This window comes from Marmota monax, unplaced genomic scaffold (assembly GCF_021218885.2).
Source record: "Marmota monax isolate L192 unplaced genomic scaffold, Marmota_monax_Labrador192_F-V1.1 WCK01_AAM20220418_F8-fsc00133, whole genome shotgun sequence".
Lineage (NCBI taxonomy): Eukaryota > Metazoa > Chordata > Mammalia > Rodentia > Sciuridae > Marmota > Marmota monax.
Window position 1 is genome coordinate 5,127,682 of NW_026694821.1, and position 27,725 is coordinate 5,155,406.

The window sequence follows — 27,725 nt, forward strand, 5'->3', positions numbered from 1 at the left end:
TCACCATGCACAAACGTAAATCAAAATGGATCAAGGACCTAGGAATTAAACCAGAGACTCTGCATCTAATAGAAGAAAAAGTAGGCCCTAATTTTCATCATGTGGGATTAGGCCCCAACTTCCTTAATAAGACTACTATAGCATAAGAATTAAAATCAAGAATCAATAAATGGAATGGAATCAAACTAAAAAGTTTCTTCTCAGGAAAAGTAACTATCTGTGAGGTGAACAGAGAGCCTATACCCTGGGAGCAAAATTTTACCCCTCACACATCAGATAGAGCACTAATCTCTAGGGTATATGAAGAACTCAAAAAGCTAAGCACCAAAAATAAACAAACAAACAAACAACAACAACAAAAAAAACAAATAACCCAAACAACAAATGGGTCAAGGACATGAACAGACACTTCTCAGAAGAGGATATACAATCAACAAATATATGAAAAAATGCTCATCATCTCTAGCAATTAAAGAAATGCAAATCAAAACTACTCTAAGATATCATCTCACTCTAGTCAGAATGGCAGCTATTATGAAGACAAACAACAATAAGTGTTGTAGAGGATGTAGGGGAAAAGGCACACTCATACATTGCTGGTGGGACTGCAAGTTGGTGCAGCCAATATGGAAAGCAGTATGGAGATTCCTTGGAAATCTGGGCATGGAACCACCATTTGACCCAGCTATCCCTCTCCTTGGACTATACCCAAAGGACTTAAAAATAGCATACTACAGGGACACAGCCACATCAATGTTTATGGCAGCACAATTCATAATAGCTAAACTGTGGAGCCAACCTAGATGCCCTTCAGTGGATGAATGGATTAAAAAAATATGGCATATATACACAATGGAATTTTACCCAGCAATAAAAGAGAATAAAATCATGGCATTTGCAGGTAAATGGATGGTGTTGGAGAAGATAATGCTAAGTGAAGTTAGCCAATCCCCCCCACCCCACCCCCCAAAAAAAACCCCAAATGCTGAATGTTTTCTCTGATATAGGAGGCTGACTCATAGTGGGGTAGGGAGGGGGAACGTGGGAAGAATAGATGAATTCTAGATACGGGAGGAGACGGGTATGAGGGAAAGGGAGGGGGCAGGCGATTGGCAAGGATAGTGGAATGTGACAGACATCATTATCCAAAGTACATGTATGAAGACACGAGTTGGGTGTCAACCTACTTTATATACAAACAGAGATATGAAAATGGTGGTGTATATGTGAAATAAGAATTATAATGCATTCCACTGTCATTTTTTAAAAATCAATTTTAAAATAAAAGTATACACATCCCAAAGGCAGGATACTTATGTCCCTCAGCTCTTAGAGAAGAGGAGTGACAAACCCAGGGTTGAGCTCTCTGACCATACATAGGATTTTCTTAGGGAGAAATGTGCATGTTCCAAGGCAAACTTCTGTGAAAATCTAATCCCATATCAATACTTTGATATTTGAGGTTAGGAAGATTTCTTCTTGGTTAAACAGTCTCGCCATAAACATTGTCTAAGTCTTTGACTCTTGTGACATTTAAATTGTGTATGTTTTTGTTCTAGTTGATCTGGTAGAAGCAGATGCTAGAGGTTTTGTTCATCTAACTAAAGAGACAAGCATGACTGGTCATGCTTATAGACCTGGGTCTCCTTCTAGTAAAGGTCTCTTTCTTTCTCCCAGAGAGCCCACCTATCTCACTAAGGAGAGATGAGAGAAGAAAAAAGTTAGTAAAAAGAAAATATCATATCCTATAAACATATTAAAGAAACCAGGAGTGGTGGCACATGCCAATAAGTCCAGCTCTCAGGAGGCTAAGGCAGGCTGACTGCAACTTGGAGGTCACCCTCTGCAATTTAGCAAGACCCTGTCTCAAAAAATAAAAATACCAGAGGCTTGGGAGACAGAGGCAGGAGGATCTCAAGTTCAAAGCCAGCCTCATCCAAAGCAAGGCATTAAGCAACTCAGTGAGACCTTGTCTCTAAATAAAATACAAAAAGGGCTAGGATGTGGTTCAGTGGTTAAGTACCCCTGGGTTCAATTCCTGGTATAAATAAATAAATAAAAAGGGGAAAAGGGCTGGGAATGTAATCCTTTGGTAGTGTGACCCTGGGTTCAATCCTAGTTAAAAAAAAAAAAAAAAAAAAAAAAAGCCACATTAGAAGAGATAATGAAAAATCTAATTTTTTCTTTTATCCAAAATTCCACACTTCAAAGAATTCTCTTGGTGAGAGAAATAATATGTGAGGTGAATAGGGATCACATACCCTTTACCAACCAATCTGGAAGGGGAACAGAATTACTATAGTTAGCTTTAGGCAGGTCAAAATTCACCCCCAGAAAAGAAGAAAGGATCCTCAACTCTAATCGGCTTCCTCTGAACTAGATGCCCACCTAATGTTACTGAGGAAACAAAATCTAAATAAACCTTCTAGCTTCACTTGCTCTTAGTTGACTTGAAAATTGTTAACTTTGGAGGTCACACAGCTTGGCAATATATTATTAGTCTTCTACTAGCTTTGCCGTGGATATCACCTCTGTCCTGTGGGTTACAATGGTAAGAGTTACCTAGGTTGGTTCAGGGACTTGAGACTGTTTTTGCTTAAAACACTGGCTCTTTTGGGCCTTCAGAAGTCAGATGGGTGAGTAGAATGGCATGAAAAAGTTTAATACCTCTGCATATCTCCTTTGCTGCTCTAGACTTTGATCAGACTCTACTCAGCTCCACATATAAACATGTGGTTCATTTTATTTATTTAGTTTTTTAAATCTATGGGGTTTTTTTAATATTTAGTTTTTAGTTTTTAGGTGGAAACAATATCTTTATTTTTATTTTTTATGTGGTGAGGATCAAACCCAGCGCCCTGCACATGCCAGGCGAGCTCACTACCGCTTGAGCCACATTCCCCAGCCCATCTATGGGTTTTTTAAAAAACTTTTTTTGTAGTTATGGATGGACAGAATGCCTTTATTTTATTTGCATATGGTGCTAAGGATTGTACCCAGTGCCTCACCCATGCTAGATAAGTGCTCTGCCACTGAGCTAGCCCCAGCCCGTGTGGTTCATTTAAAATGCTTTATAAACTGGGTGTGGTCACCATACCTGTAATCACAGCTACTCAGGAGGCTAGGGCTGGAGGATCATAAGTTTGAGGCCAGCCTCAGCAACTTGGTGAGGCCCTGTCTCAAAAAAGAAAAAAAAATTTTTTTCCTATAATCCTCTACAATATGGAGTTAGCTGATTTACATTTGCTTAGTTTCTCTCCCCACATTCAAGGCTTAAGATACCAACCAGCCATGACCAGAAACAAAGAGGTGACAAAAAAGAAACAAAGAGGTGACACTTAAATTCCTGAAAGATCTCCACCTAGCCTCAAACAAAAGACTTCAATAATCCTCCCTTTATTACCCTCTCTTACCTTCTCTCCCTCATTATTCCTTTCCTATTAACTCTTCAACTCCCTGTAGTGAAAAGGCTGATGTGTGAACAAAGAGCTTGATTCTTGGGCCACCAAATAAACCTTTCTCTTCTGTCACTCTGTCTCTTGAGTCATTGACCTTATCAAGCAGCAACAAAATTTGGACTTTTTTCGGGGTTACACTAAAATTCTTTTTCTTTTTTACAGTACTGGGGATTGAACCCAGGGGCTCGTGCATACTAGGCAAAGTACTCTATTACTGAGCTGCATCCTCAGCCCTTTTTTAAAATTTTAGTTTAAGGTGGCTTAAAATAAAATTTAAAATTTAGCCTTAGCTAAATTCCTGAGGCTGGCCTTGAATTTGCAATCTTCCTGTTGCAGCCTTCTGAGTACCTAGCATTACAGGTTTACTCTGAGATCCTTTTTTTTTTTTTTTTTGCAGTGCTGGGGATTGAACCCAGGTTTTTATGCGTGTAAGGCAAGCACTCTACCAACTGAGCTACATCCCCAGACCCTATGCTGAGATTCCTGAACAAAATTAGAGAACTGTTAGCAAGACAGAGAAGGGAGAATGGCAATTGGATTGGCAATCAAAGATGTTCACCCAGACTACCAATCAGGTTTGGGTCTCTTCCCTTCCACCCCAGACTTTTTAAATATTTTATTTAGAGACAGGGTCTTGCTGAGTTTCTTAGGGCCTCACTAATTTGCTGAGGTTGACCTCACACTTGCCATCCTCCTGCCTCAGTCGTTGGCGCTTCTGGGATTACCGGTTTGTGTCACCATGCCCCGCAGAAATAATTTTAACTATTACTTTTGGTGCATTGCTACAGGGCTTCTCAAATGTTTCTGCTGTGTTGCAGAGGACTATGAACATGGACCTTTGGGGGCATAATCCACCAAGAGAATTCTTTTTTTTTTTTTTCAAGTCCAAGGTTGTTTTTATTTTGTAATTTTTTTTAACCATACGATTTATTTTTATTTTTTTAGTCATATATGACAGCAGAAAGTATTTTGACATATAATACATAGATGAAATGTACACACATCAATCATATTGTCTATTCTGCTGCCCTTCCTATCCCCACTACTCCTCCCCTCCTCTCCCGTCCTTTCTCTCTATCCAATCTAATGTGACACACTTTTTTTTCTTTTTCTCATCACAACATCGTATATGTATTCTGTATAACAATGAGGTTCTCCTTCCATCTTCTGTGCAACTCCCCTTCTCCCTCTTTTTCCCTCCCACTTCTCTTCCCTAATTAGTGGTAGTCTTCTTCTCATGCTCTTCCTCCCTATCCCATTTTGAGTCACCCCCCTTATATCAGAGAAGACATTTGGCATTTGTTTTTTAGGGATTGGCTAACTTCACTTAACATAACCTGCTCTAATGCCATCCATTTTCCTGCAAATGCCATGATCTTGTTATTTTTTAGTGCTGAGTAATATTCCATTGTGTATAAATGCCACGCTTTTTTAATCCATTCATCTATTGAAGGGCATCTAGGTTGGTTCCACATTCTAGTTATTGTGAATTGTGCTGTTATAAACATTGATGTGGCTGTGTCCCTGTAGTATGCTCTTTTTAGGTCTTTTGGGTATAGTCCGAGAATGGGAATAACTGGGTCAAATGATGGTTCCATTCCCAGCTTTCCAAGGAATCTCCATACTGCTTTCCAAATTGGCTGCACCAATTTGCAGTCCCACCAGCAATGTATGAGTGTACCTTTTTCCCCCTGCATCCTCTCCAGAACTTATTGTTGTTTGACTTCATAATGGCTGCCATTCTTATTGGAGTGAGATGGTATCTTAGAGTAGTTTTAATTTGCATTTCTTTGATTGCTAGAGATGGTGAGCATTTTTTCATGTATTTGTTGATTGATTGTATATCCTCTTCTGAGAAGTTTCTGTTCAAGTCCTTGGCCCATTTGTTGATTGGGTTATTTGCTTTTTTGTTGTTTAACTTTTTGAGTTCTTTGTATACTCTAGAGATTAGAGCTCTATCTGATGTTTGAGGGGTAAAAATTTGTTCCCAGGATGTAGGCCAATGGCACATGAGAGTAGGTCTGGTAGGAAAGGTTGTCCTTGCTCCTACTGAATGATACTTGGAGGATAAAAGATCCCCTTGTGTTTCAGGATGATGCTACTTACACATATTAGCTGTATCTGGGGCAGCCATGTTGCAATCATGAGGCAGTAGCCACCCTCCTGGTAGATGAACAGAGACCCCTGGGCCCTTGGGGAGGTTATATAGACAATTGATTAATGAGTTCTGGACCTGCTGCCAATCCAGACTTCCTATTTTGAGAGATGATACTTTTCTTTATTGTTTAAGAGATTTTGAGTTGGGTTTCTAATACTTATAGATAAATATGATTCCTAATACATAATGCTGTGCAGATCATCTACCTCCCCCAATTGATACTCTCAGAAACCTTATGGGGCAGGGTAGACAAGACATAAGATTGAGGTTCAGAGAATAAAGGAGGAACATCAACCTTATAACCAAGATAACCTGTCTTCTAGTCCAGGGTTTTTCATCATATCTCAAGGTGAATTCAGGTGTGTAGTCAATACTGGGAGTGGGAGAATATCTAAGAAACCCTTGGGGAGGGAGTAAGACGGGGAGCTGATAGAAACTAAGTTCCCTGACTTCCCAGTGGCCTCAGATCAGCTCGGATGGCTGGTTGAGGATATTTTTCTTAACACTGATGATTTCTTTTCTTTTTTTTTCCCAGTGCTGGGGACTGAACTTCGCCCATGCTAGGCAAGTGCTCTGCTGCTGGGTGGTGACCCAAGCCCAATGCTGGTCATTTCTTTAGCCCTGCTTAGTGAGTGCCAAGCTAAAGTTAACAGCTTGCATCTTTCAGCCTCCAGGATTTACTGCTCTCAGAGGAACTTCCAATTCATAAAACCTCCTTTATTCCAGGATCAATAAAAAGTAGATTTTTTTTTCCTTTGGTGAACTATCTCCACCAGATTGTTTGATTTCATTGTTAACATTTGGCTTAGATGTTCTGATGAGGTTATGGACAAAACCCTCGTCTTCTGACTTTAATTCATTTCAATCTGTTTTCAGATCCCCCTTCCCTTCCTTCAAGCTGCTCTGCACCCCTAAACTGGCCTTTGACCTTTCAGATATTCCTTTTTTAAATTTGTTTTTAGTTGTTGATAGACATCTATTATTTATTTATTTACTTATTTTTATGTGGTGCTGAGGATCAAACCCAGTGCCTCACACATGCCAGATAAGCGCTCTACCACTGAGCAACAACCCCAGCTCTAGACTTTCTTTTCTAAAATATATTTTATTATTATTTGGTACTAGAAATTGAACCCAGGGGCACTTAACCAATGAGCTACATCTCCAGCCCTTTTTAATTTTTATTTTGAGACAGGGTCTTAGTAAGTTGCTTTGGGCCTTGCTAAGTTTCTGAGCTGGCCTGGTACTTGCCATCCTCCTGTCTCAGCCTCCTGAGATGCTGGAATTACAGGTATGTACCACTACCTACACCTTGCTTATTTTTAAAAATTGGTGCTGGTGATTTCTTTTTCTTTTTTTGATAGTATTAGGAATTGAACCTGAGAGGTGCTTTACTATTTCTATTTTTTTGTTTTTTGTTTTTCTATTTTTTGTTTTTTGTACTGGAGATTGAACCCAGGAGCACTTTACCACTGAGTTGCATCCCCAGCCCTTTTTGCTTTTTAAATTTTGAGAGAAGGTGTTGCTAAATTGCAGAGGGTCTAGCTAAGCTGTTGAGATAAGTCTCGAATTTGAGATTCTCCTGCCTCAACCTCCCAAGTTGCTGGGATTACACATCTGGCTGGTGATTTAGTGTTCCGAAATTTTAATCAATTAAGCCAATTCTAAGCACAGGATGCGTTTAACTAATGAATTTCTTGTGGCAGCTGGGTCTCTATTATGAAGTCCTACCTACATGGTTACGTGTATGTGGATCTGTGGTTTGTCTGTAGTTTTATCAATCCACACTGCATCCATTGATGACTTTGTGCACATTAAGCAACTTAAAACTTTCACCCGGACAACTATCAGGATGAAACATGACTAGCATGTTTAGCGAGGCATGTCTAGCAAAATATGCCTCCCCCTTTCTCTAAATATTAAAAAAAAAAAGCAGAAGGATGGCTTCGCTCAATGTAGATTCTACCCTTGTAACTAATTTAAAACAAAACAAAACAACCAAGTTTCCCCCTTTCCGCGAGGCAGTAAGGGGAAACTGGATCCGTGGCCACGTAGGAGCTTCTCGTGGCCCTAAATAAGTCTCTAGGGAGGGGCGGAGATCAGCGGTTGGGCCTGAGCAATAAACTCTCCCAACCTCGGACCTCAGCCCCGCGCGGAAGAATTCGCCAGGTTCGGGATGCAGATTGGGCCCCTCTCCAGTTGCCACCCCCTCTTCCCGGCCGGCCAACTCCTAAGCCCCGCAGAGCTGCGCGCCCGCCCCCGGCGCGCGGCTCCTCCCCTCGCGGCTGGGGCCGGGGGGCGGGCAACCAGAGAGGGGGTGGTAGCTGCCGCCCGGACAGGACCCGAAGGCTTTTCCACGTTTGCAAACGCCGCTGCGCGCCTAGACTCGACCCGCGCCTCCCGAGCTCCACTCTGCGCCCGCTCTCTCTCCTGTCTTCGCTGCCCGGATGGCGTTCAGGGCCCGGGGCTCGCGACCCCTGCCGCCGCCGCTGCTGCTGCTGCTGCTCTGGGTGACCGGACAGGCGGCGCCTGTGGCCGGCTTGGGCCTGGGCTCCGACGCGGAGCTGCAGATCGAGCGGCGCTTCGTGCCAGACGAGTGTCCGCGCACCGTGCGCAGCGGTGACTTCGTGCGCTACCACTATGTGGGGACGTTCCCCGACGGCCAGAAGTTCGACTCCAGGTACCGCGCACGCCCTTTGCGCCCGCTGTCCCCTCTCCGGACAGGCCTTTCCCTCCCGACGGACCTCCCCCAGCCCCGCCCCGGGATCCCGCGCTCCTCCTAGCCCCTCCTTCCTCGGTGCTCCCGGATCCTGATCTCACGGTGGCGGGGGTGCGCCTCCCCGCCTTTGTGCGCCCCAGGCCGCCTCGCTCGCTCCCAGCTACTGGAATCCTGGATAAGACCTTGCCCAGCTGAGCTGAGACAGATTCCGCCCTCTCTCTGGTCCCAGCGCTTTGACGCTCGCATTTACACACGTGTGTAAAATGACCACACTAGGAGACCCCCAAGAGTAGATGTCGATGAACGCCTGCCGCCTTCCTTGACTGCCCCTTGGCGACTAGTCTCTTGAGTATCTAATCAGAAATGCCTCTCACAGATTGACGATGACGTTGAAGCTGAGATAATCGCAGTTCCTAACATTTATTGAACTGTTACACGCTAGGCGTAGTTTTTTTTTTTTTTTTTTTTTTTCTTTTTTTGTGCTGGGAATTGAACCCTGGGCACTTTACCTCTGAGATCCTCAGTCCTTTTTATTTTTTATTTTGAGATAGAGTCTTCCTAAATTGCTAAGGGTCTTGCTAAGTTGCTGAGGCTGGCCTCGAATTTGGGATCCTCCTGCCTCAACCTCCCAAATTTCTGGGATTACAGGCATGCACCACCACACCCAGCTGTAGGCATAGTTCTAAGCGCTTTCTATGTATGTGTGTACAGAATTAAATGAGTGTGTATGTATGTATACACACAGCACTCATTTAATCAATAAGTCCATTACACACACACACACACACACACACACACATTCGTTTATTTCTTATAACAATCCTGTGAACATTTTACCATTGAGGTAACTGAGGCCGCCGAGGCCGAGGCTAAGAAACTTGTGTAGATGGTGGAGTCAGATTGGAATCCCTGAAATTCAAGTGCAGACTGTGCATGTAACCTCCACTGCTTTCCCTTTCCCGGTTGACAAACATTTCTCTGAGGTGGGAGGGGGTCCACAGCAGTCCTTGCCCCTGGGGCCTTGTACTGGCCTAGTGATTTCTTCTTTCAACTCTGTCCCAACATCACATTCATTAGGACTCCCCAGTTTCTCTCCATTATAGCTTTGGGGTAAACAGGCCTCCTGTATCAGGCTACTGTTCACTAAGGCTTTTGTTATAAACCCTAGTCTGTGCCAGCAGTTCTCATAATGAATCATGGGACTAGGCCGAGAACTGTTTGCTGAGCTGCTGCTATATGCCTGAGGCTGTGCTGAGCTTACTCACTAATTGAAAACTTGCTGTCTCTCTTGCCTTATTTAAAGGCAAGGAATGAATATACAGAAATTATTTAGCACACAGTACTATCTGGTACATACGGGAGTGCTTGGAAATTGTCATTCCTTGTTTCAGTTGCTGTTCTAAAACAAAATAGAGATACAGTTCCCATATCATACAGTTCACCCATTTAGAGTGTAATGGCAGTTGCAGTGGTGCATACCTGTAATCCCAGGGACTCTGAGGCTGAGGCAGGAGGATCATGAGTTTGAGGCCAACCTCAGCAACTTAGTGAGACCCTGTCTCAAAAAATAAAAAGGACTGGGGATTTAGCTTAGTGGTAAAGCACCCCGGGGTTCAATTCTCAGTACCCACCCCTGCAAAAGGAACATATTTGTGATGGTTTAGTATAGCCACAGAATTATGCAAACATTTCAACTATCTAATTCCAGAACATTCCCATCACTCTGAAAAAGAAATGCTGGACCCATTAGCATGCACTTCCTACCTTTCATCCACCTTCCCTCTAGCCCCTGGCAACCACTGATGTACTTTATGTCTCCATAGATTTACCCTTTCTGGACGTTTCATATAAGTTGAGGTATACAATTTGTGGTGATTTGTATCTGTTTTTTTTTTTTAAAGCATGACGTTACCAGATGATATCCATATTATCATGTATCAGTACCTCATTCCATTTCATGGCTGTGTATATGTTCTGTTGAATGGATATACCACATTTTGTTTATTCTTTCATTAGTTGATGGACATTTGACTTGTTTATACATTTTGGCCATTTTGAATGATGAGGTTATGAATGTTCACATTCGAGATTTTGTATGGACATGTGTTTTCATTTCTTTTGGATATATATATACCCAGGAGTGGAATTGCTGGATCGTATGGTATTTGTGTTGAATTTCATGAAGAACTGCTAAATTTTTCCATAATGACTATGCTGTTTATATTCCTTGTTCCTAGTTCTTGTCATTATCACCAACACTTGTAATTCTCTCTCTTTTTTAATTTGTAGTTGGACACAATACCTCAATACCTTTATTTTATTTATTTATTTTTATGTGGTGCTGTGGATTGAACCCAGGGCCTTACATGTGCTAGGCAAGCACTCTACTGCAGAGTCACAACCCCAGCCCCTCTTTGTTTTTCAGAAGTAGGAATTAAACCCAGAGCCTCACTGTAGTGCCACTGCTAGGCAAGTGCTCCACCACTGAGCTACATCTCTGACCCCTTTTTAAAATTTTATTTTTGGGCTGGGGATGTGGCTCAAGCGGTAGCGCGCTCGCCTGGCATGCATGCGGCCCGAGTTCGATCCTCAGCACCACATACAAACAAAGATTTTGTGTCTGCCAAAAACTAAAAAATAAATATTAAAAAAAATAAAATAAAATTTTATTTTTGAGATAGGGTCACTGAGTTGTGTGAACTTGTGATCCTCCTGCCTCAGACTCCTGAGTATCCGGAATTTTACTTCTTTGTTATAGTCATCCTGGTGGGCATGTGGTAGTATCTCATTGTGATTTTGATCCACATTTCCCTAATGCTGATTAAAGCTGAGCATCTTTTCATGTCTTCATTGGCTGTTTGCATGTCTTCATTCATTTGATCATTAGAAAATAGGGAAGAATTTCTTGCTTGAGCTGATTGATGGTCATTGATAATTTGCTAAGTAAAACTGGCTTAGAATTTTGGAAGGCTGGAAATGTGGCTCATTGTTGGAGTGCTTGCTTAGCAATGCATGAGGGCCTAGGCTCTACCCCCTAGAACCACAAAATAATGATAATAATAACTCCCCCCTAGAACAAGTTGTTCTACCCTCTGGGGATGGCAGCCACTGTGAGGCAGCACAGGACAGCAGAAAAAAAACACATTGAAGCTACATCCAGTCATCAAACATTTTATCCAGTATCTGCCTCAAGACCAACTAGTCCTAGTGCAGCACATCCCCACCCACCCTGACCGTGGTACTTATAGCCTAGGCAATTGCCACATGACGTGGTAAGTACAGTAAAAATAGTATCATATCCTGCCTCACAGAGTTTATACATAGTTCTTACCATGTGCCTTCATATACATTAATTTATTGAATCTCTATAATCTTAAACGAATTTATTTAGCCTCATAAGACAGTGAAGAAGATACCTCATTACAGACAAAGAAAGTGAAGCTAAGAAAGTTCAGATGACTTATTCATTCAAGATACCTAACTACTAGTGAAAATTTTAACCCAGGCAGTTTGTGGCCGCAATCTGTGGTGTACCCATAAATATGGTGGAAGAAGGCAAGAAGCTGTGAAAATACACAGGAGGCTTGACTATATGTTGTGTGTATAAATGGGGATGGTGGTCAGGATGGAGTCCTGGGATTGTAGCGTTAAGACCTAAGCATAGCTGGGCATGGAGGTGCTTGCCTATAATCCCAGCAATTCGGGAGACTGAGACAGGAGAATCTGCAAGTTTAAGGCCAGCCTCAGCAATTTAGCAAGGCCCTAAGCAAGTCAGTAAGACCCTGTCACAAAATATTACAAAAAAAGGACTGGGGATGTAGCTCAGTGGTAAAGTTGTTAAATGCTCAGTACCTAAAATAAATGAATAAATAACCTAAACATAACTAAAATTTACTAGGGAGGCACTGAGGGGTGTGGGCTGGGGTAGGGGTGAGAGCATGGCAAATAGAAGTGAAAACGTGGAGGTTGGCTCACTGGGTTGGAATTAGTGAGAACTGGTCAGTATGGTCTGGGATTGGAGTAGGAGTCAGGTAGTGAAAACAGGAACAAAGGGAGAGATAATAGGAGGCCAGAGAGAAAGTTTGAGCTAGCCTCTTTAAAAAAAAAAAAAAAATGACTTTATATGTTTATTTTGGGACAGGGGATTGAACCCAGGGATACTTTACCACTGAGTTGCATCCCTAGTCCTTTTAATTTTTTGAGACAGGGTCTCACTGCTTCACTTAGGACCTTGATAATTTGCTAGGTAAAACTGGCTTCGAACTTGAGATTCTCCTGCCTCAGCCTCCGAATCTGTGTGATTACAGGCATGCACCACACCTGGCAAAAATGATTATATTTTAAAATTTGCAGTTAACATGTAAGAAATGTTCATATTTTTGGGGTACAGTGTGATTGTGATGGGCCAGCATTTGAGAGCTCTTGCTGCCTGGTTGTAGAGTTTGGATTTTGTCTAAGGATAGTGGAAAGCCATCGGAGACTTAGTGACTTTGATATTCCTTTACCAAGTTTGTGGGGAGAGGGGAAACCTTAGAGTTTGGGGTTTTGGCATCTGATTTGGAAGTTTTGTCCAGAAGAAAATATCTGCTGTCATTCTGAGCAGAGTCAGCTTATGGGCATTTATAGTTGCCAGGAGGCCCATACCTTCAGCTCTGGGCCATTGGCTTGGACATGGTTTGGTTTTATTTCACAGTGTCCATGGATGTGCTCCTGTGGCCATTGCTGCAGACTCATCTGGATGGCAGCGTTTACCTGCAGGTTTCCATGAAGGCTTCTTGTCAAGTTATTCCTGATTCAGCTTTTTAAAATTTTTATTTTATTTTTAATTTTTTGTGGTACTGCGGTGCTGTGACCAGCACGGAATTAATTGAGAAACCTGTGAGGGGCAATGGGGGATTAGAAAAGTCAAACAGACACACATAGAGAGAAAGCTGAGACCAGGTGGGACATCAATTCCTGATAAAGAATGAATGACCCAGAGCTACTAGGTCAGAATATTTATTTTATAGGTTTTAACATCAAAAGGGTTTTTCTGAGGTTTCTTCAAAGAAAGCAGGCTGAAAGATGAAGTTCTGGGCAGCCAATTATAATTATCTGATAGTGGCCATGCACAGAATCTTCTTTGAGTAGGGAGTCACCATAGCAACTGGGTAGTCCTAACCTTAGCCTTTGCACAGGAAGTTCCCAGCCCAGGCACGTTCCTGCCACAGGACAATCAAAGACCATGATTCACATCACCACTCCCAACACTGGGGATTTAATCCAGGGTTTCATATGTGGCTAAACTAGTGCTCTACCACTGAGCTACATCCCTTTAAAAACAATTTTTTAAGGGGCTGGGTTGTGGCTCAGTGGCAGAGCATGTGCCTGGCACTCAATGTGAGGCACTGAATTTGATTCTCAGCACCACATATAAATAAATAAAAAATAAAGTTACATTAACAACTAAAAAATATTTAAAAAACCACAATTTTTTAAGAGACATGATCTCCTTATATTTTAAAAGACAGGGACTTCTCAGGCTGGTTTAGAACTTGTGATCCTCCTGCGTCAGCCTCTCAGGTATCTGAGATTACAGGTGTATACTACCTCACTCAGCTTTGATTAAGTTTTTATGAGTTTCATGACATCCTAGAAGTAGAGTAAGGAGAATGATCAATCTGTGCACTATGATTTCCTTTTGGGGACCAAAGTTTAATGTATTCCTGTTATCCTTATGCCGGTAAAATGAGTGTCTCAGGCTGGTGTTGTAGCTCAGTGGTAGAGCGCATGCTTTGCATGTGTGAGGCACTGGGTTTGATCCTCAGTACCACAAAAAAATAAATAAATAAAATAAAAATATTGTGTCCATCTACAACTGAAAAAAAATGAGTGTCTCATTGGTTCATTCACAGCCTCCAGATCTGTCTGCAGACCCATAAGGTCTAGGCATTCAGTAAATATTATTGTGGTATTCAATAAATCCCACATGCCTTTGTGAGTATGTAGAGTCTGGATGCTCTAGCACAGTGGAATTCAAACTGTGCATGCATAAGGTTTACCTGGAGAGCTTGGTATACAGAGTTTCTGATTAGAGCTCTGGGAGGGGACCCAAAAATTTGCATTTCTGGCAAGTTCCCAGCTGGTCTGAGGACCATATTTTGGGGACAAAGGCTTTAAAAGAATCATAGACTCATTAACAGGGATCAACTTTATTTTACACATTCACTCATCCATTTATTCATTCAACAAATATTTATTGAGTGCCTACTCTTCCAAGTGCTTGGGATGTAGCAGTTAATAAAACAGAAATCCTGCACTCAGGAGCTCACAGTCTAGCAGAGAACAGTTATACTGTTAAGCTATGTAGTAAAGTAGAAGTCTGTGAGGTCTATGGAGAAAGATAAAGCAGTGGGTTTTGGGATGGAGGATGATGTAATAGGTCCAGAAAGGTGTGATGACATTGGTCCTCTGGCCAGTAACTGACCTCTGAATTCTCATCTGAGAGCTCTTTTGGCTCACACAAGTCACCTGCCTGAGAAGAGTGCCATGTGAGTTGGAGACATGGATATCTCTTCCAAAGAGAAGCGGATTTCTTTGTGCTGAAGGAAGTCAAAGAGAGGCTTTGGGGAGGGACTGGTGCTGAAGCCTATGATTCAGCTTGGGTGGGACTTCATTCCTTGAAACGGGGGTGGGGGGGATGTTTAAGAGAGTAATGGGGTGGGCCAAATCCTGCGCATGAGCAGCAAAAGGCCCTGACATTTGGGCCAAGAGGCAGGGAACCCAGGACTGAAAGGTATATGAAAACCAGAGAAGGCTCTGCTGGCCCTGAATGTTTATGACTGGGATCTCTTAAAGGCTTTTCCTCAGAGGAGTAAACAGATTGATCCAAGAGGTCCTCAGTGGATTGACGGTGTGAGTAGGAACCCTAGAAATCAGCTCCTTAGGGCTTCATTTTACACACTCATTCATTGAGCTTCTAATGTTGGGATGTGGCAGAGAATAAAAACAGATAAAAATCTACCCTCAAGTTGGGATGGGGGAAGCACACAAACCCACTCCAGCTGATTTAAGCAGAAGGGAGAGGGAATTAGTTGGAAGGATCTCCATTTCCTCATGGGAGTCCAGAGTCATGAAGGAAGGGGACTTTCTGTGTCTTTGCAAGGGCTTGCAGAGGGGCTCCCTCTTTCCTAAGGGGAGAGCTCCAGCTTGTTTTCCACGCTGCACACAAAACCTCTTGGATCTAGTGCCACTCCAGCTGACTGCCTCAATTCTTGATTCTCAAGAGAGACTATGGGCATGTTCTTTGTCCACTCTGGGTATTTAGTCACGTGGTTCTAAGATGGTGCCTATTCCTCTGTCCCTGCCTTTAAATACTGTTGCATGAAGAAGAACCGGTGGACTAGGCAGCATCTGGGATAGTGTCAGGGCAGCCTGGAGGGGGTATATGGGGACTGAGCCACTAGTCAGGTCAGAAAGTGTTAAGAGTGTGAATCTGCACAACAGCTCTTCCCTGAAAATAAGGTGATGCTAGAGAAGTTTCTGGTGGGGGCTAGGGATATAGTTCAGTACTAGGGTGCCTGCCTCGCATGCATGAGGCCCTGGGTTTGGTCCCCAGTACCACTAAATATAAATAGGAGCTTCTGGTGAGGGTTAGTCCTGGGACCTAAGCTGGCTTGGGGGAGAGATCCTAACGTCTAGGCTAATTCTTCTAGGATCTCCTGAGGCCACTGGCAGGCAGGCCCAGCACCCCATGAAAACTTATTGGCAGTACTTTTAATTTTCACTTGTAGAGTATTACAGACAACTGCACATTCATATTAATGGTTTAATTTGGGTGTCTTACTGGACTGAACACTTGTGTAAAATAGAATAATCTATAGGAATCTGACATTTTGATTTGAGCGGTTGCATTAATACAAAAATCCAGGACAATAATGCTTTTAGTTTGCTTTGCAGAGTTTTCCTTTTAATGGTATTTTAATGTGCCAAAGACCATCCAAGCCAGCTATTCACATTTCATGGTCTGATCCTCCATGGAGATATGAATGGATGTGTTGTGTTCTCTCTCTTTTTGCTCCTGTCTGTTTCTTCTCTCCTCCCTCCCTTCTCCCTCCCCTCTCTTCTTTCATTGCAGCCTTCTCTCATTTTTCCATCTGGGTAGCAGATAGGTAGTTTGCCAGTTCATTAACTGGTGTCTTTTCCCCTTGCCAGGTCTCATTATTTGCTGGTGGAGGTGGTTGTTTGAGGGAAATACCTGGGTAAAGGGCCTGGGAAGCCCAGAGTCACCATTGGGAATACATAGTGTGAAGAGAGAGGAGGGAGGCAGAAAGATCAGACCTTGCTTCCCCCATTTCAAGTCTGCAGTTGAGTCCAGTCTTGACAGTGGATCTCTGCCAAGGGAGGGTATGAGTCATCATCTCACCTGGAGGTGAATTTCAGTTTTCCTCTGATGTGGCAGTGGCAGGACCATCATCTTCATATCAAGTAGGTCCCCTGTGAATCAGCCATCTGAGTTTGCCCAGATGAGACTGGACCAACTTTGAGGCACCCAAAAGCTGGCTCTCTGTCCAGTGCTTGCTCTTTATTACTCTATTTCCTTCCTGTTATACATTCTCCAAATATGGCAGTCTTTTTATTTGTTTGTTTTTGAGATGGGACCGGTCTGTTTCCCAGGCTAGTCTTGAACTTCTAGTTTCAAGCAACCCTTCTGCCTCAGCCTCCCAAGTGCTGGGACTACAGATGTACACCACCATTCCTGGCTTAGCATCCTTTTTATTTTTTATTTATTTATTTGTTCTTTTTTTTTGGGGGGGGTGTATCAGGAACTAAACCCAGGGGTGCTTAACAACAGAGTCACATCCCCAGCCCTTTTTGTTTTTTATTTTGAGGCAGGGCTTCCCTGGGTTGCTTGCAGCCTTGCTAAGTTGCTGAGGCTGGCTTTGAACTTGTGATCCTCCTACCTCAGCCTCTGGAGTACTGGGATTTCAGGCATGTGCCACCACTCCCAGCTTAGCAGTCTTTTTTAAGTATTCAAAATACTGTTTTGAATTTTTCATTATCCAAATAGAATCTGAAACTGACATTTACAACAAGCTGATTTTTCCTCCCCTAGCTGAACTGGGCTTCAGTTCTCCTAATGGAACCAAAAGGCAATTTCCTGTTCCTTCTGTGATGCCCATATTTCCTTTGTCTCTGGGTCTGAGCTCAAAATACGAGGAATGAATAGAAAATGTATGCCAATTTTTGCAAAAATTTACAAGTTAATTTAGCTGGGCAAGGTGGTATATTCCTATAAACTAGTTATTTGGGAGACTGAGGCAGGAGGATCATAAGTTTGAGGCCAGCCTGAGCAATTTAGGGAGTCCCTATCTGAAAGTAAAAAATAGAAAGAGCTGGAGATATAGCTCAGTGGTAGAATGAGTGCTCTTGGTTTCAATCCCCACTTACTGCAAAAAAAAAAAAAAAAAGTTAATTTTAAACAGTAATGTAGGTGGGGGTGTAGTCAATGGTAGAGATTGTGGAGGCTCTGGGGTTTGTCACCAGTACCTAAAAAAATAAATAAATAGTAATATATATACACACAGAGTTTTAAAAATCAGATAATTCTGTAAAACTTAAAATTATAGTTGCCAGCTACTGAGAGTAGGAAAAGGGCTAGAGTGTGTGTGTGGCTGTTCTGAATGCACACTGTGACCCAGTGCCTCTTTCTGTACTCTGGCTTCCTTCCCGAGCCTCTTCAGGACCCCAGGATGCACTGTGGCCACATCTCCTGAATCTGTGCCTTCCCTTCTAGATCCATTCTGATCCTCTGTTTGTTTTCTTTTCTTTTCTTTCTTCTTTTTTTTTTTTTTTTGTTGGTACTGGGGATTGAACCCAGGGGCGCTCACCATTGAGCAACATCCCCAGCCCTTTTTATTTTTTATTTTGCAATAGAGTCTTACTAAGTTGCTTAGGGCCTTGCTAAGTTACTGAGGCTGGCTTTGAACTTACGATCCTGCCTCAGCCTCAGCCTCCCAAGGCACCAAGATTACAGGCATGTGCCACTGCACCTGGCTTCCAAAATTTTGTTACCATTCCTGGACTGCTGTGGCCTCCTTTCCAGTTATTTAAGTCCTTTTCGGGGAGGAATGGGCTTTGGAGGCTTTAGGGAGTGAATGTGCTCACGTTGCCATGTGTTTTTTTAAAGTGTTTTCTCACTGCAGATTTAAATGTACCTTCAGAGGTAGAGCCACGTTATCTATGTTTTAAGAATAGAGCCAACAGTGTAGTTACTTATTTAAAATAACATGGCACATGATAACGTGTGCTTCTGTGTAGGCAGTTTAATGAGTTGAATATGATAGGTTTTACACAGTGTCTCCTGCCTTAGGGTCCTTGGGTGGATAATTTGAAGAACATCATTGGAGGGTGCTGCAGACCCATCACCCCACAGGGACGGGGCAGGTAGCAGTGTCTGGGGCACTGATAGAGGAGCTGGAGCAGTGAATGAGCTGGGGACAAACCAGTGGAGAGGAAAGCAGGTTGCTATTCACTGGGTGACCACTATTGGTCTCTCTAGGCCCACACCTGTTCCACCTGTTTACTCTGTGAGGCTCACCTGTATGGACCACATAGTATGTGCATAGTATGTGTTAGGTTATTGATCTCCCCCCTGATGTCATACTTTGCTTTTGTTCAGCCAGTGGGGCATTAACAGATCAGGGAAAGAGGAGTGAAGTAGAGGTATTTATTTTTTTATAGGGTCACCATGGGCTATGACCCTAAACCAAAGGTCCCAGCTCCTCTAGGTAGTTCCTACCTCCCTAGCTCTTTGGGGCCTTTAGGTCCAGGTGTGACAGTAGCACCCCCTATCCAACCGTAGAAGTACTGCACTGCCCTTGTGATTTGCCATATCCTGTGCACACCTGTGCACACAGCCCCTTTATTGTTATTATTATCATTGTTATTGTAAAAAAAAATTAAATTTACCATCTTGGCCATTTTTAGTGTACTTGAAAATAGTGTGGACTATTTGTACATTGTTGTGCATCAGATCTCTGGAACTTTTGAATATTGAAAAACTCTAGACCCACTGAGCAATTCCTTCCCACTGCCCTCTACCCTAGTAACCACATTCTTTCTGTTTCAATGACTTTAACTACTTTATATGCCTCATATACTTCATTGAATCACATGGTGTTTGTCTTTTTAAAATATATTTTAGTTGCTGATGAAATTTTAATTTATTTATTTATATGTGGTGCTGAGAATCAAACCCAGCACCTCACACATGCCAGGCAAATGTTCTACCACTGAGCCACAACCTCAGCTCGTGGTGTTTGTCTTTTATTTCCTTTAATGTCCTTAGGGTTTATCCATAATTGTTGCACATGATGGGATTTCCTTCCTTTTTAAGGCTGAATAAGAATCCATTGTGTTTATATGCCACATATTCTTTATTCATTTATCAATTGATGGACATTTAGGATGCTTTTATCTCTTGGCTATTGCTGCAGTGAACATATGTGTGCAATGAACGTGTGTGTGCAGACATATTTCTCAAAGGTTCCGTTTTCAGTTCTTTTGTATGTGTACCAAGAAGTAGGATTGCTGGATGAGATGGTACTTCTCTTTAGTGGAGAAGGTGAATCTAGGGATGCTATACCACTGAACTACATCTCCTGCCCTTTTTAATTTTGAGACAGATCTCACTAAGTTGCTGAGGCTGGCCTCAGCTTCCAGAGTTGCTGGGACTACAGATGTGCACCACCATGACTGGCTGGTTTGCTCATTTTTTAACTGGGCTGTAGTTGCTGTTGAATTGTAGGAGTTCTTTAGGTGTTCTGGATATTAACCCTTATATGGTTGCAAATATTTCCTGCAATTCTGTAGATTATCCTTTCATTCTGTTGATTTTTTCCTTTATTGCTCAGAAGTTTTAAAGTTTGACATAGTCTCAATTGTCTGTTTTTGTCTTTGTTACTTATAGTGTCATATCCAGGAAATCATTGTGAAATCCAATGCCATGAAGCTCTTCTCCCATATTTTCTTCTGGGAGTTTTATCATGTCAGGTCCTATGTTTATGTCTTGAACCCATTTTGAGTTGTAAAGGCAAGGATCCACCTTTTTTCTTTTTCTTTTTTTAATATTTATTTTTTAGTGGTAGTTGGACACAATACCTTTATTTAATTTATTTATTTTTATGTGGTGCTGAGGATTGAACCTAGGACCTCGCACGTGAGAGGCAAGCGTTCTACTGCTGAGCCACAACCCTAGCCCCTCCACGTTTTTTCTTTTGCATGTGGATATTTGTGTTTTTCAGCTCCATTTATTGAGGAGACCATTCTTTCCCCATCATGCCATCTTTAAAAATTTTTTTTGTAGTTATAGATGGACAGAATGCCTTTATTTGTTTATTTTTATGTGGTGCTAAAGATTGAATCCAGTGCTAGGCAAGCTCTCTGCCACTGAGCTTCAGTCCCAATCCCCAGCATGCACTCTTGATGCCTTTTCAAAGACCATCTGCCCATATACATAAAAGTTTATTTTTAAGCTATTCCATTCCATTGGTTTATAAGTCTTTCTGCTGTTTCTATACTGTTTAGATTATTATAGCTTTATAATATGTTTCCAAACCAGAAGTAGGAGTATAGCTTTGTTCTTTCTCAGGATTCTATTGAATACGTGGTGTCTTTAGAGATTTTATATGAATTTTAGGATTTTTTTCCCCTGCAGAAAATGCCATTGGGATTTTGGTAGGAATTGCATTGAATCTGTAGATTGCTTTGGATAGTAAGGATATTTGAACAACATTAACCCTTCCAGCCCATGAATGGAGAATGTTTTTTCACTTATTTTTGTCCTTTTTTTTTAAAAAAATTACATTTTACTTGTGTCCTTTTTAATTTCTTTCAGCAGTGTTTCTTTCATTGTGTAAGGCTTTTGGCTCCTTGTTTTAAGTTTATCCCTAAATAAACTTTTTGATGCTACTATAAATAGTATTGTTTTCTTAATTTCTGTTTCAGTTTATTCACTGTTAGCACAGAAACACAACTGATTTGGTGTATTTGATTTTGTATCCTGCAATTTATGGCAAATGTGTTTTATTCCAACAGTTTCTCTTTGGAATTTTGGATTTTCTGCACATAAAATACTACTATTGGGGCTGGGGCTGTGGGCTCAGTGGTAGAGCGCTCACCTAGTGCGTGCAAGGCCCTGGGTTTGATCTTCAGCACCACATAAAATAAATAAATAAAAACAAAGGTATTGTGTCAAATGACAACTAAAAAATAAATAAATATTAAAAGATACTACTATTTTACTTTTTCCTCTCCACTTTGAATGGCTGGTATTTCTTTTTCTTGCTTAATTGCTCTAACTAGGAGTTCTAGGACTACTTGGATAGATGTAGTGAAGGTGGGCATCATTTCCTTATTCCTGATCGTAGGGGAAATGATTTCAGTTTTTCGCCATTGAGTCTGATGTCAGCTGTGCACAACCTCTTTATTAAACTTTCCTGGAACTCCTAGTTTGGGTGTGTCATCTGTTTCCCTCAGGACCCTGACTGAGTCATCTGTAAAAGGTGTAAATGAGCTAGACACTGGGACAAGCTGTGTAAGTGCTTATTCCAGAGTTTGCAGAAATACTTTTCATGACCAGTTCTGGCCTTGATACTGCATGTGACTTTATGCCAATTGCACTGATCAGCATAAATTTGCTAACGACTTTATTTTTCCAGATGGTCAGAGTTTTAAGCCGTAGATAACACTGGTCTTGTGCTGTTAGTTACTTGCGTGTGTGAATGTGTACATTTTTTTTTCCAGAAAGGTATTTATTTATTTATTTAAATTTTGGTACCAGGGATTGAACCCAGAGGTGCCTAACCACTGAGTCACATCCCTAGCCCTTTTTATTAATTTAAAAAAAAAATTTTGAAACAGGGTCTTGCTAAGTTGCTTAGGGCCTTACTAAGTTACTGAAGCTAACCTTGAACTCACAATCCTTCTGCCTCAGCCTCCCAAACTGCTGGGATTACAGGTGTGTGCCACCATTCCTGGCTAGAAATTTTTTTTTTTTTTTTTTTGCTGTTCACAGTGCTTAGGCATTCATTAAGTTAATTCTGTGGGGCATCAACAGTTTCTATACAACATATGGGAAGGCCCTGTGCCAGGAGCATAAGAGTTCATAGTCCTGAGTTCTAGCCTTTTTTTCCTCACTTGGCTAACTTTAGGATCTTGGGGAGGTTTTTAACTTCCAGCGAGCCTGACATACACCCACCTGAAAGTGTTGTGTGGGGATTAAATGAGGATATGTGAAGAGCCTAGTTTGCTGCTGGGCCTGACACATAATAAATACTTTGTAAATTATAGTTATTATTAAAAACTTGCATTAAGTTTGGGAAAACCGGTATTTTTAAACTAGCTTCCTGTCTATGCATTGTTGCTGTTTGCACATGTTCTGAACCTTGGGAGACTTTGAAGCTTGTCTTTTGGGTGCATTATTATAAACCTGCTAGTTCTATGATTGCTCTGTGGCATGGTGAAGTGCAAGCCAAGTGCAGCTCAAGAGCCGGCATTCCAGGGGGAGGGTGTTGGTTCCGGAGCTGGAGGGTGGAGGTGTAAAGCTGACTTGGGCACAAAACTGACCATGTGCTTTTGTCCTCTGGCTTGGCCTGAACTTGAATTCCTGCTCTCTATTCACTGACCTTGAAGAAAGGAAGACTTTTAAAATAGGCCGTAAAACTGGGAGGAGATTGAGGTGTGGAGAGGCAGATCTGACGGAATTGCCCTGCCTCGACTTCACTGCTTGCCCAAGCTGTTCATTAGGGGAAAATGAAGCAAAAGTGGAACCAATTTACAAAAGGAATGGTGGCAGGTACCAGGGATTGAAGTACCTGAAGTCAATCTGAACAGCTCTTAACATTTTACTAAACAAGAGATTATATGATTTTTGTGTGTGTGTGGTTTTGGGGATCAAACCCACACCTGCATGCATGCTAGGCTAGTTCTGAGCTACACCCCAACTCATACTTCTTTTTTTTTTTGTTTTAGTTGTAGATGGACATATACCTTTATTTATTTGTATGTGTCCATATTTATTTATTTATTAATTTATTATTATTATTATTTTTTATGTGGTTCTGAGGATCAAACCCAGTGCCTCATGTGTGCTAGGCAAGTGCTCTACCACTGAGCCACAATCCCAGCCCATGTACTTATTTTATATATCCCCTAAGCATCTAGCAGTCTCCTAACAGGCAGACCCTTGTTGGTTGCTAAATTTGACATTGAAAAAAATGAGGGCAAGAATCACAGGCTTTGGGACAGGACTTCCCTGTGTTTCTCCTTTGCTAGCAAAGCAATAAACCTTCTCAAAAAAAAAAAAAAAAAAAAAAAGAGTGCATAAGTCACAATCATGATTTCATTATTTATTCTCTGACATAAGGCCATCAGCTGTCAGTCTTCAAAACATATATCTGAGTTATTTCAAGACTTCCTCAACCTATCTATTACCTGTGATAATTATAGTAAGACTGGCATAATGCTTAAGTTTTTGGAGCACTTTTCACATTGTTATGCAGATCCTGGGATGGCTATTATTATTACTTTCATTTTATAGTAGAGGAATTGAAGTTCAGAGAGCTTAAGTATGCTTTTTAAAAAATTTGTTTTTTAGTTGTTGATGGACTTTTATTTATTTATTTATTTATTTATACACGGTGCTGAGAATTGAACCCACTGCCTCACACATGGTAGGCAAGTGCTGTATCACTGAACTACAACCACAACCCTTAAGTAAGCTGTATGGTATACCAGACAGCCTCTTTGTTTAGTCTTACTTGGATGATTTGGTTGTGTGTGTGTGTGTATGTGTGTGCATGTACTAATTTGGGCCTTTAATCTCTATTATGCTGCTTTTAGAGACCAGTCACATAGAAAATGGAGTAAATTTGCTGGACATTGTGATGCACACCTTAATCCCAATGGTTTGGGAGGCTGAGGCAGGAAGATCACGAATTGAAAGGCAAGCTCAGCAACATCGCAAGACCCCAAGCAATGTATTGAGACCCTGTCGTACAGTAAAATATAAAAAGGTCTGGGGATGTTGCTCAGTGGTTAAGCACCCCAGGTTCAATTCCTGGTACCCCCCCCCAAAAAAAAAAAAAAAAGATATAAACTCTTATTTTTGTGTATGGAAGAACAGGTAGCTATTTTGCAAATCACACTTAACATTCTTTTTTTTTTTTCCCTAGAGAGTTAACTAGATTTGCAGACAGTATTCAAGGTAATCTGAAAACCCCAACCGTACAGATGCTGTCCAGTGAAAACATTTGCTGTATCAGCGTCTACTTGGCGGGCTTTTTCTTGGATATTACCTTTATGGATATATTTTGACAGTTTGTTTTCCCTTCAAGGAAGGACTATTTATGGTTTTTTTTCTCCCGCCTTCTGAATCTTCAGCTATGACAGAGGCTCCACTTTCAACGTGTTCGTGGGAAAAGGACAGCTGATTGCAGGGATGGACCAGGCTCTGGTTGGCATGTGTGTGAATGAGAGGCGTTTTGTGAAGATCCCCCCAAAGCTTGCCTACGGAAGTGAAGGAGTCTGTAAGTTTCCCTTCTGTATTTATAAACGTATCTGCAGACAGCCAGAACATTTGCAGGCTGTTCAGTCAAGCAGACCAGAGAATCTTAAGATGTTTTGTCCAGGGAAACATGAAAAGCTGTGAATACACACACAATTAAGATTTCCCTCTTAGGTTTATCTCTTGAGATATGAAAAAGACATCATTGACACAGGAGTATTGAATAATATCCCTTTTTTTGTGTGTGTGTGTGTGTGGTGCTGGGGATTGAACCCAGGGCCTTGTTCATGCAAGGAAAGCATTCTACCAACTGAGGTAGAGCCCCAGCCCTTGAATGATACCCTTGGTGAGAGGAAAATCTTGGTTTTTTCCTCTTAATTTCATTTGAAGGAAAGATGGAAGAAGATGGGTTGTTTTGGAATTATACACCAGTGACCTTCCATTCACTTTGGCGGTGCCCTGGGTATTTGTTTGACTAGCTCAAAAGGTTGTGGTTTCTCATTGCGAACTCTTTATTCTAGCTGGTGTGATCCCCCCAAACTCAGTGCTTCATTTTGATGTACTTCTGATGGATATTTGGAATTCTGAAGACGAAGTTCAGATTCACACTTATTTCAAGCCCCCAAGTTGCTCTCGGACCATCCAGGTGTCTGATTTTGTAAGGTACCACTACAACGGAACATTCTTGGACGGGACACTGTTCGATTCGAGGTAAGTCCCACCATTTATGGCAGTGTCCGTGAAATGCCCCTCAGTTCCTCTGTCTTGTTTATTTTCTGTGTCAGTGAAGAAACCGGAAAGGGGGTACTTCCCAACTTTAACTAGTATCAAACTCCTCTGTGTAAGACTTTTGCTTCGTGTTTCACGCTCTATGGCTCTATGGTGCTCTATTGCACCACATCAAAATTTAATAGATTTGAGGAAACTCTAAAAACAATCATTGCATATCTGGTTTAACAGTGTTTGGAGATCTCATTAGCAAGTGAAGGGGCCATAGATGTACATGTTTTAGTTCATTTTTTATAGTTTTCCCATGGAAAGAAAGGGAAAGATGACCATGCCTGCATCTATGGGGAGAAATGGGGCTAAGCTGGAGAACAGGGTACCCTTTAGGGTTTCCTCTCAGTGCTGTGTGTTTGATTAGGGGAATAGCTGCCTCTTTCATCAGTCACTGTGGACTGCTTATGGACTTCTGCTTTGTGTTTTGGAGCAAAGATCCATAAATGCCTGCCTATGTGCTTATTGTCTAGCTGAGATTTGGGTAACAAAAACCCTCCTGAGGGATAAGTTGGAAACACAGGGTATGGAACTTTTCCCCTTTCTCTTTGGATTTCAGTCACAATCGCATGAAAACCTATGACACATATGTGGGAATTGGCTGGCTGATTCCTGGAATGGATAAAGGGCTGCTGGGCATGTGTGTGGGGGAAAAGCGCATCATCACCATACCTCCTTTCCTGGCCTACGGGGAAGATGGAGATGGTAAGTTCTTTTTCTCATCATCTTTATTTTTATTGCAGTGAGTAATTCAGATGTGACCACATGAAACCAACAAAAGACCTTTTGGTCTACACTAATAGTGTTCAATATGGAAGTCACTAGCTGCAGGTGGCAAGTTACATTTAAATGAATGAATTAAAACTAAATTCCATTCATTGATCACTGCTGCATTTCAGGTACTCAAGAGTTTTAGATTCTCAAAATTAAAAAAAAATTTAAATAAAGAGCCTGGGATGTTGCTCAGTGGTTAAAGCACCCCTGTGTTTAATCCCTGGCACCACAAAAAAAAAAAAAAAAAAAGAGTCATAGTTTCATGAGGCCTGCTGAACTAGACAGCAAAAAGTGAGCACTTTCATTACTGTAGAAAGTTACATTGAACAGTGATAGCTTAGATCATCTAGTGTTGAAACTTCCATTCACTCACGGTCATTGGCATTCATATGTAATCATCCTGTTATAGCCTTCAAGGTGTGGTTTTGGACATCTGTTATTTATTTTTTCTGTCCCATCTGTGATGATTTTTTTTTTGGTACCAAGGATTGAACTCAGAGGCACTGAACCACTGAGCCACATCCCCAGCCCTATTTTGTATTTTATTTGGAGACAGGGTCTCATTAAGTGACTCAGTTGCTTAGCACCTTGCTTTTGTTTAGGCTGGTTTTGAACTTGTGATTCTCCTGCCTATGTCTCCTGAGCCGCTGGGATTACAGGCGCGTGCCACTACATCTGCTTATCTGTGATGATATTTGATCTAGACAGTCTGGAGGTTGTAGATATCAAGATCTAAATTTAGCCATATATCAAAATTGCCAGTCTGTCATTATGATTAAACAAGCCTAAAATTCAAATATGAGTAACTAAGAAATCCTCTTTATCAGCCAATATTCTGTTTTCCCTCACAGTAAAACTACAAACAGGATAGTGATTCTAATTAATATATTTTCTAACATAATGCTTTGATTTTTGTCCCTGTGGAGTGAATGTCATAGATTCATCAGAGGTGCAAACCAGGAAATTTTGGCAACTTAGCCCCAGTAGCCTGCTTTTAACAGATTTTATCATCCTCTGAGAGGAAGGAGACACGAAGGGTGGGCTCTGCCAAAGGTCAAGTTGATATGTGAAACCAAGTACTTTGCATATATATATTAGAGACCCTGTCTCTAAATAAAATGCAAAACAACTGTAATGCAAAATAGGGCTGTAATATATATAATATACTCTTCAGATGTCCCAGTTGCTTAATGAGACCCTCAAGTTGAAGGAGCCCAGGCATGGCATGCCATATGGGTCACGTGCTCTGGTCACCTCCTTTAAATGGTATAACATGGGGAGATACAAAATGGT

General features: G+C 41.6%; 1 protein-coding gene across 1 annotated transcript in view; it reads left to right on the plus strand.

The window, feature by feature from the left end:
- The first annotated feature begins 7,915 nt into the window (after window positions 1-7,915).
- Fkbp9 (FKBP prolyl isomerase 9) overlaps window positions 7,916-27,725 on the plus strand; it is a 47,189-nt gene continuing 27,379 nt past the window's right edge. The window contains exons 1-4 of the mRNA XM_046426032.2: window positions 7,916-8,296; window positions 24,758-24,903; window positions 25,403-25,592; window positions 26,218-26,363. Of these exons, the coding sequence (XP_046281988.1) occupies window positions 8,064-8,296; window positions 24,758-24,903; window positions 25,403-25,592; window positions 26,218-26,363 (715 nt within the window). The 5' untranslated portion in view covers window positions 7,916-8,063. The remainder of the gene's footprint in view (window positions 8,297-24,757; window positions 24,904-25,402; window positions 25,593-26,217; window positions 26,364-27,725) is intronic.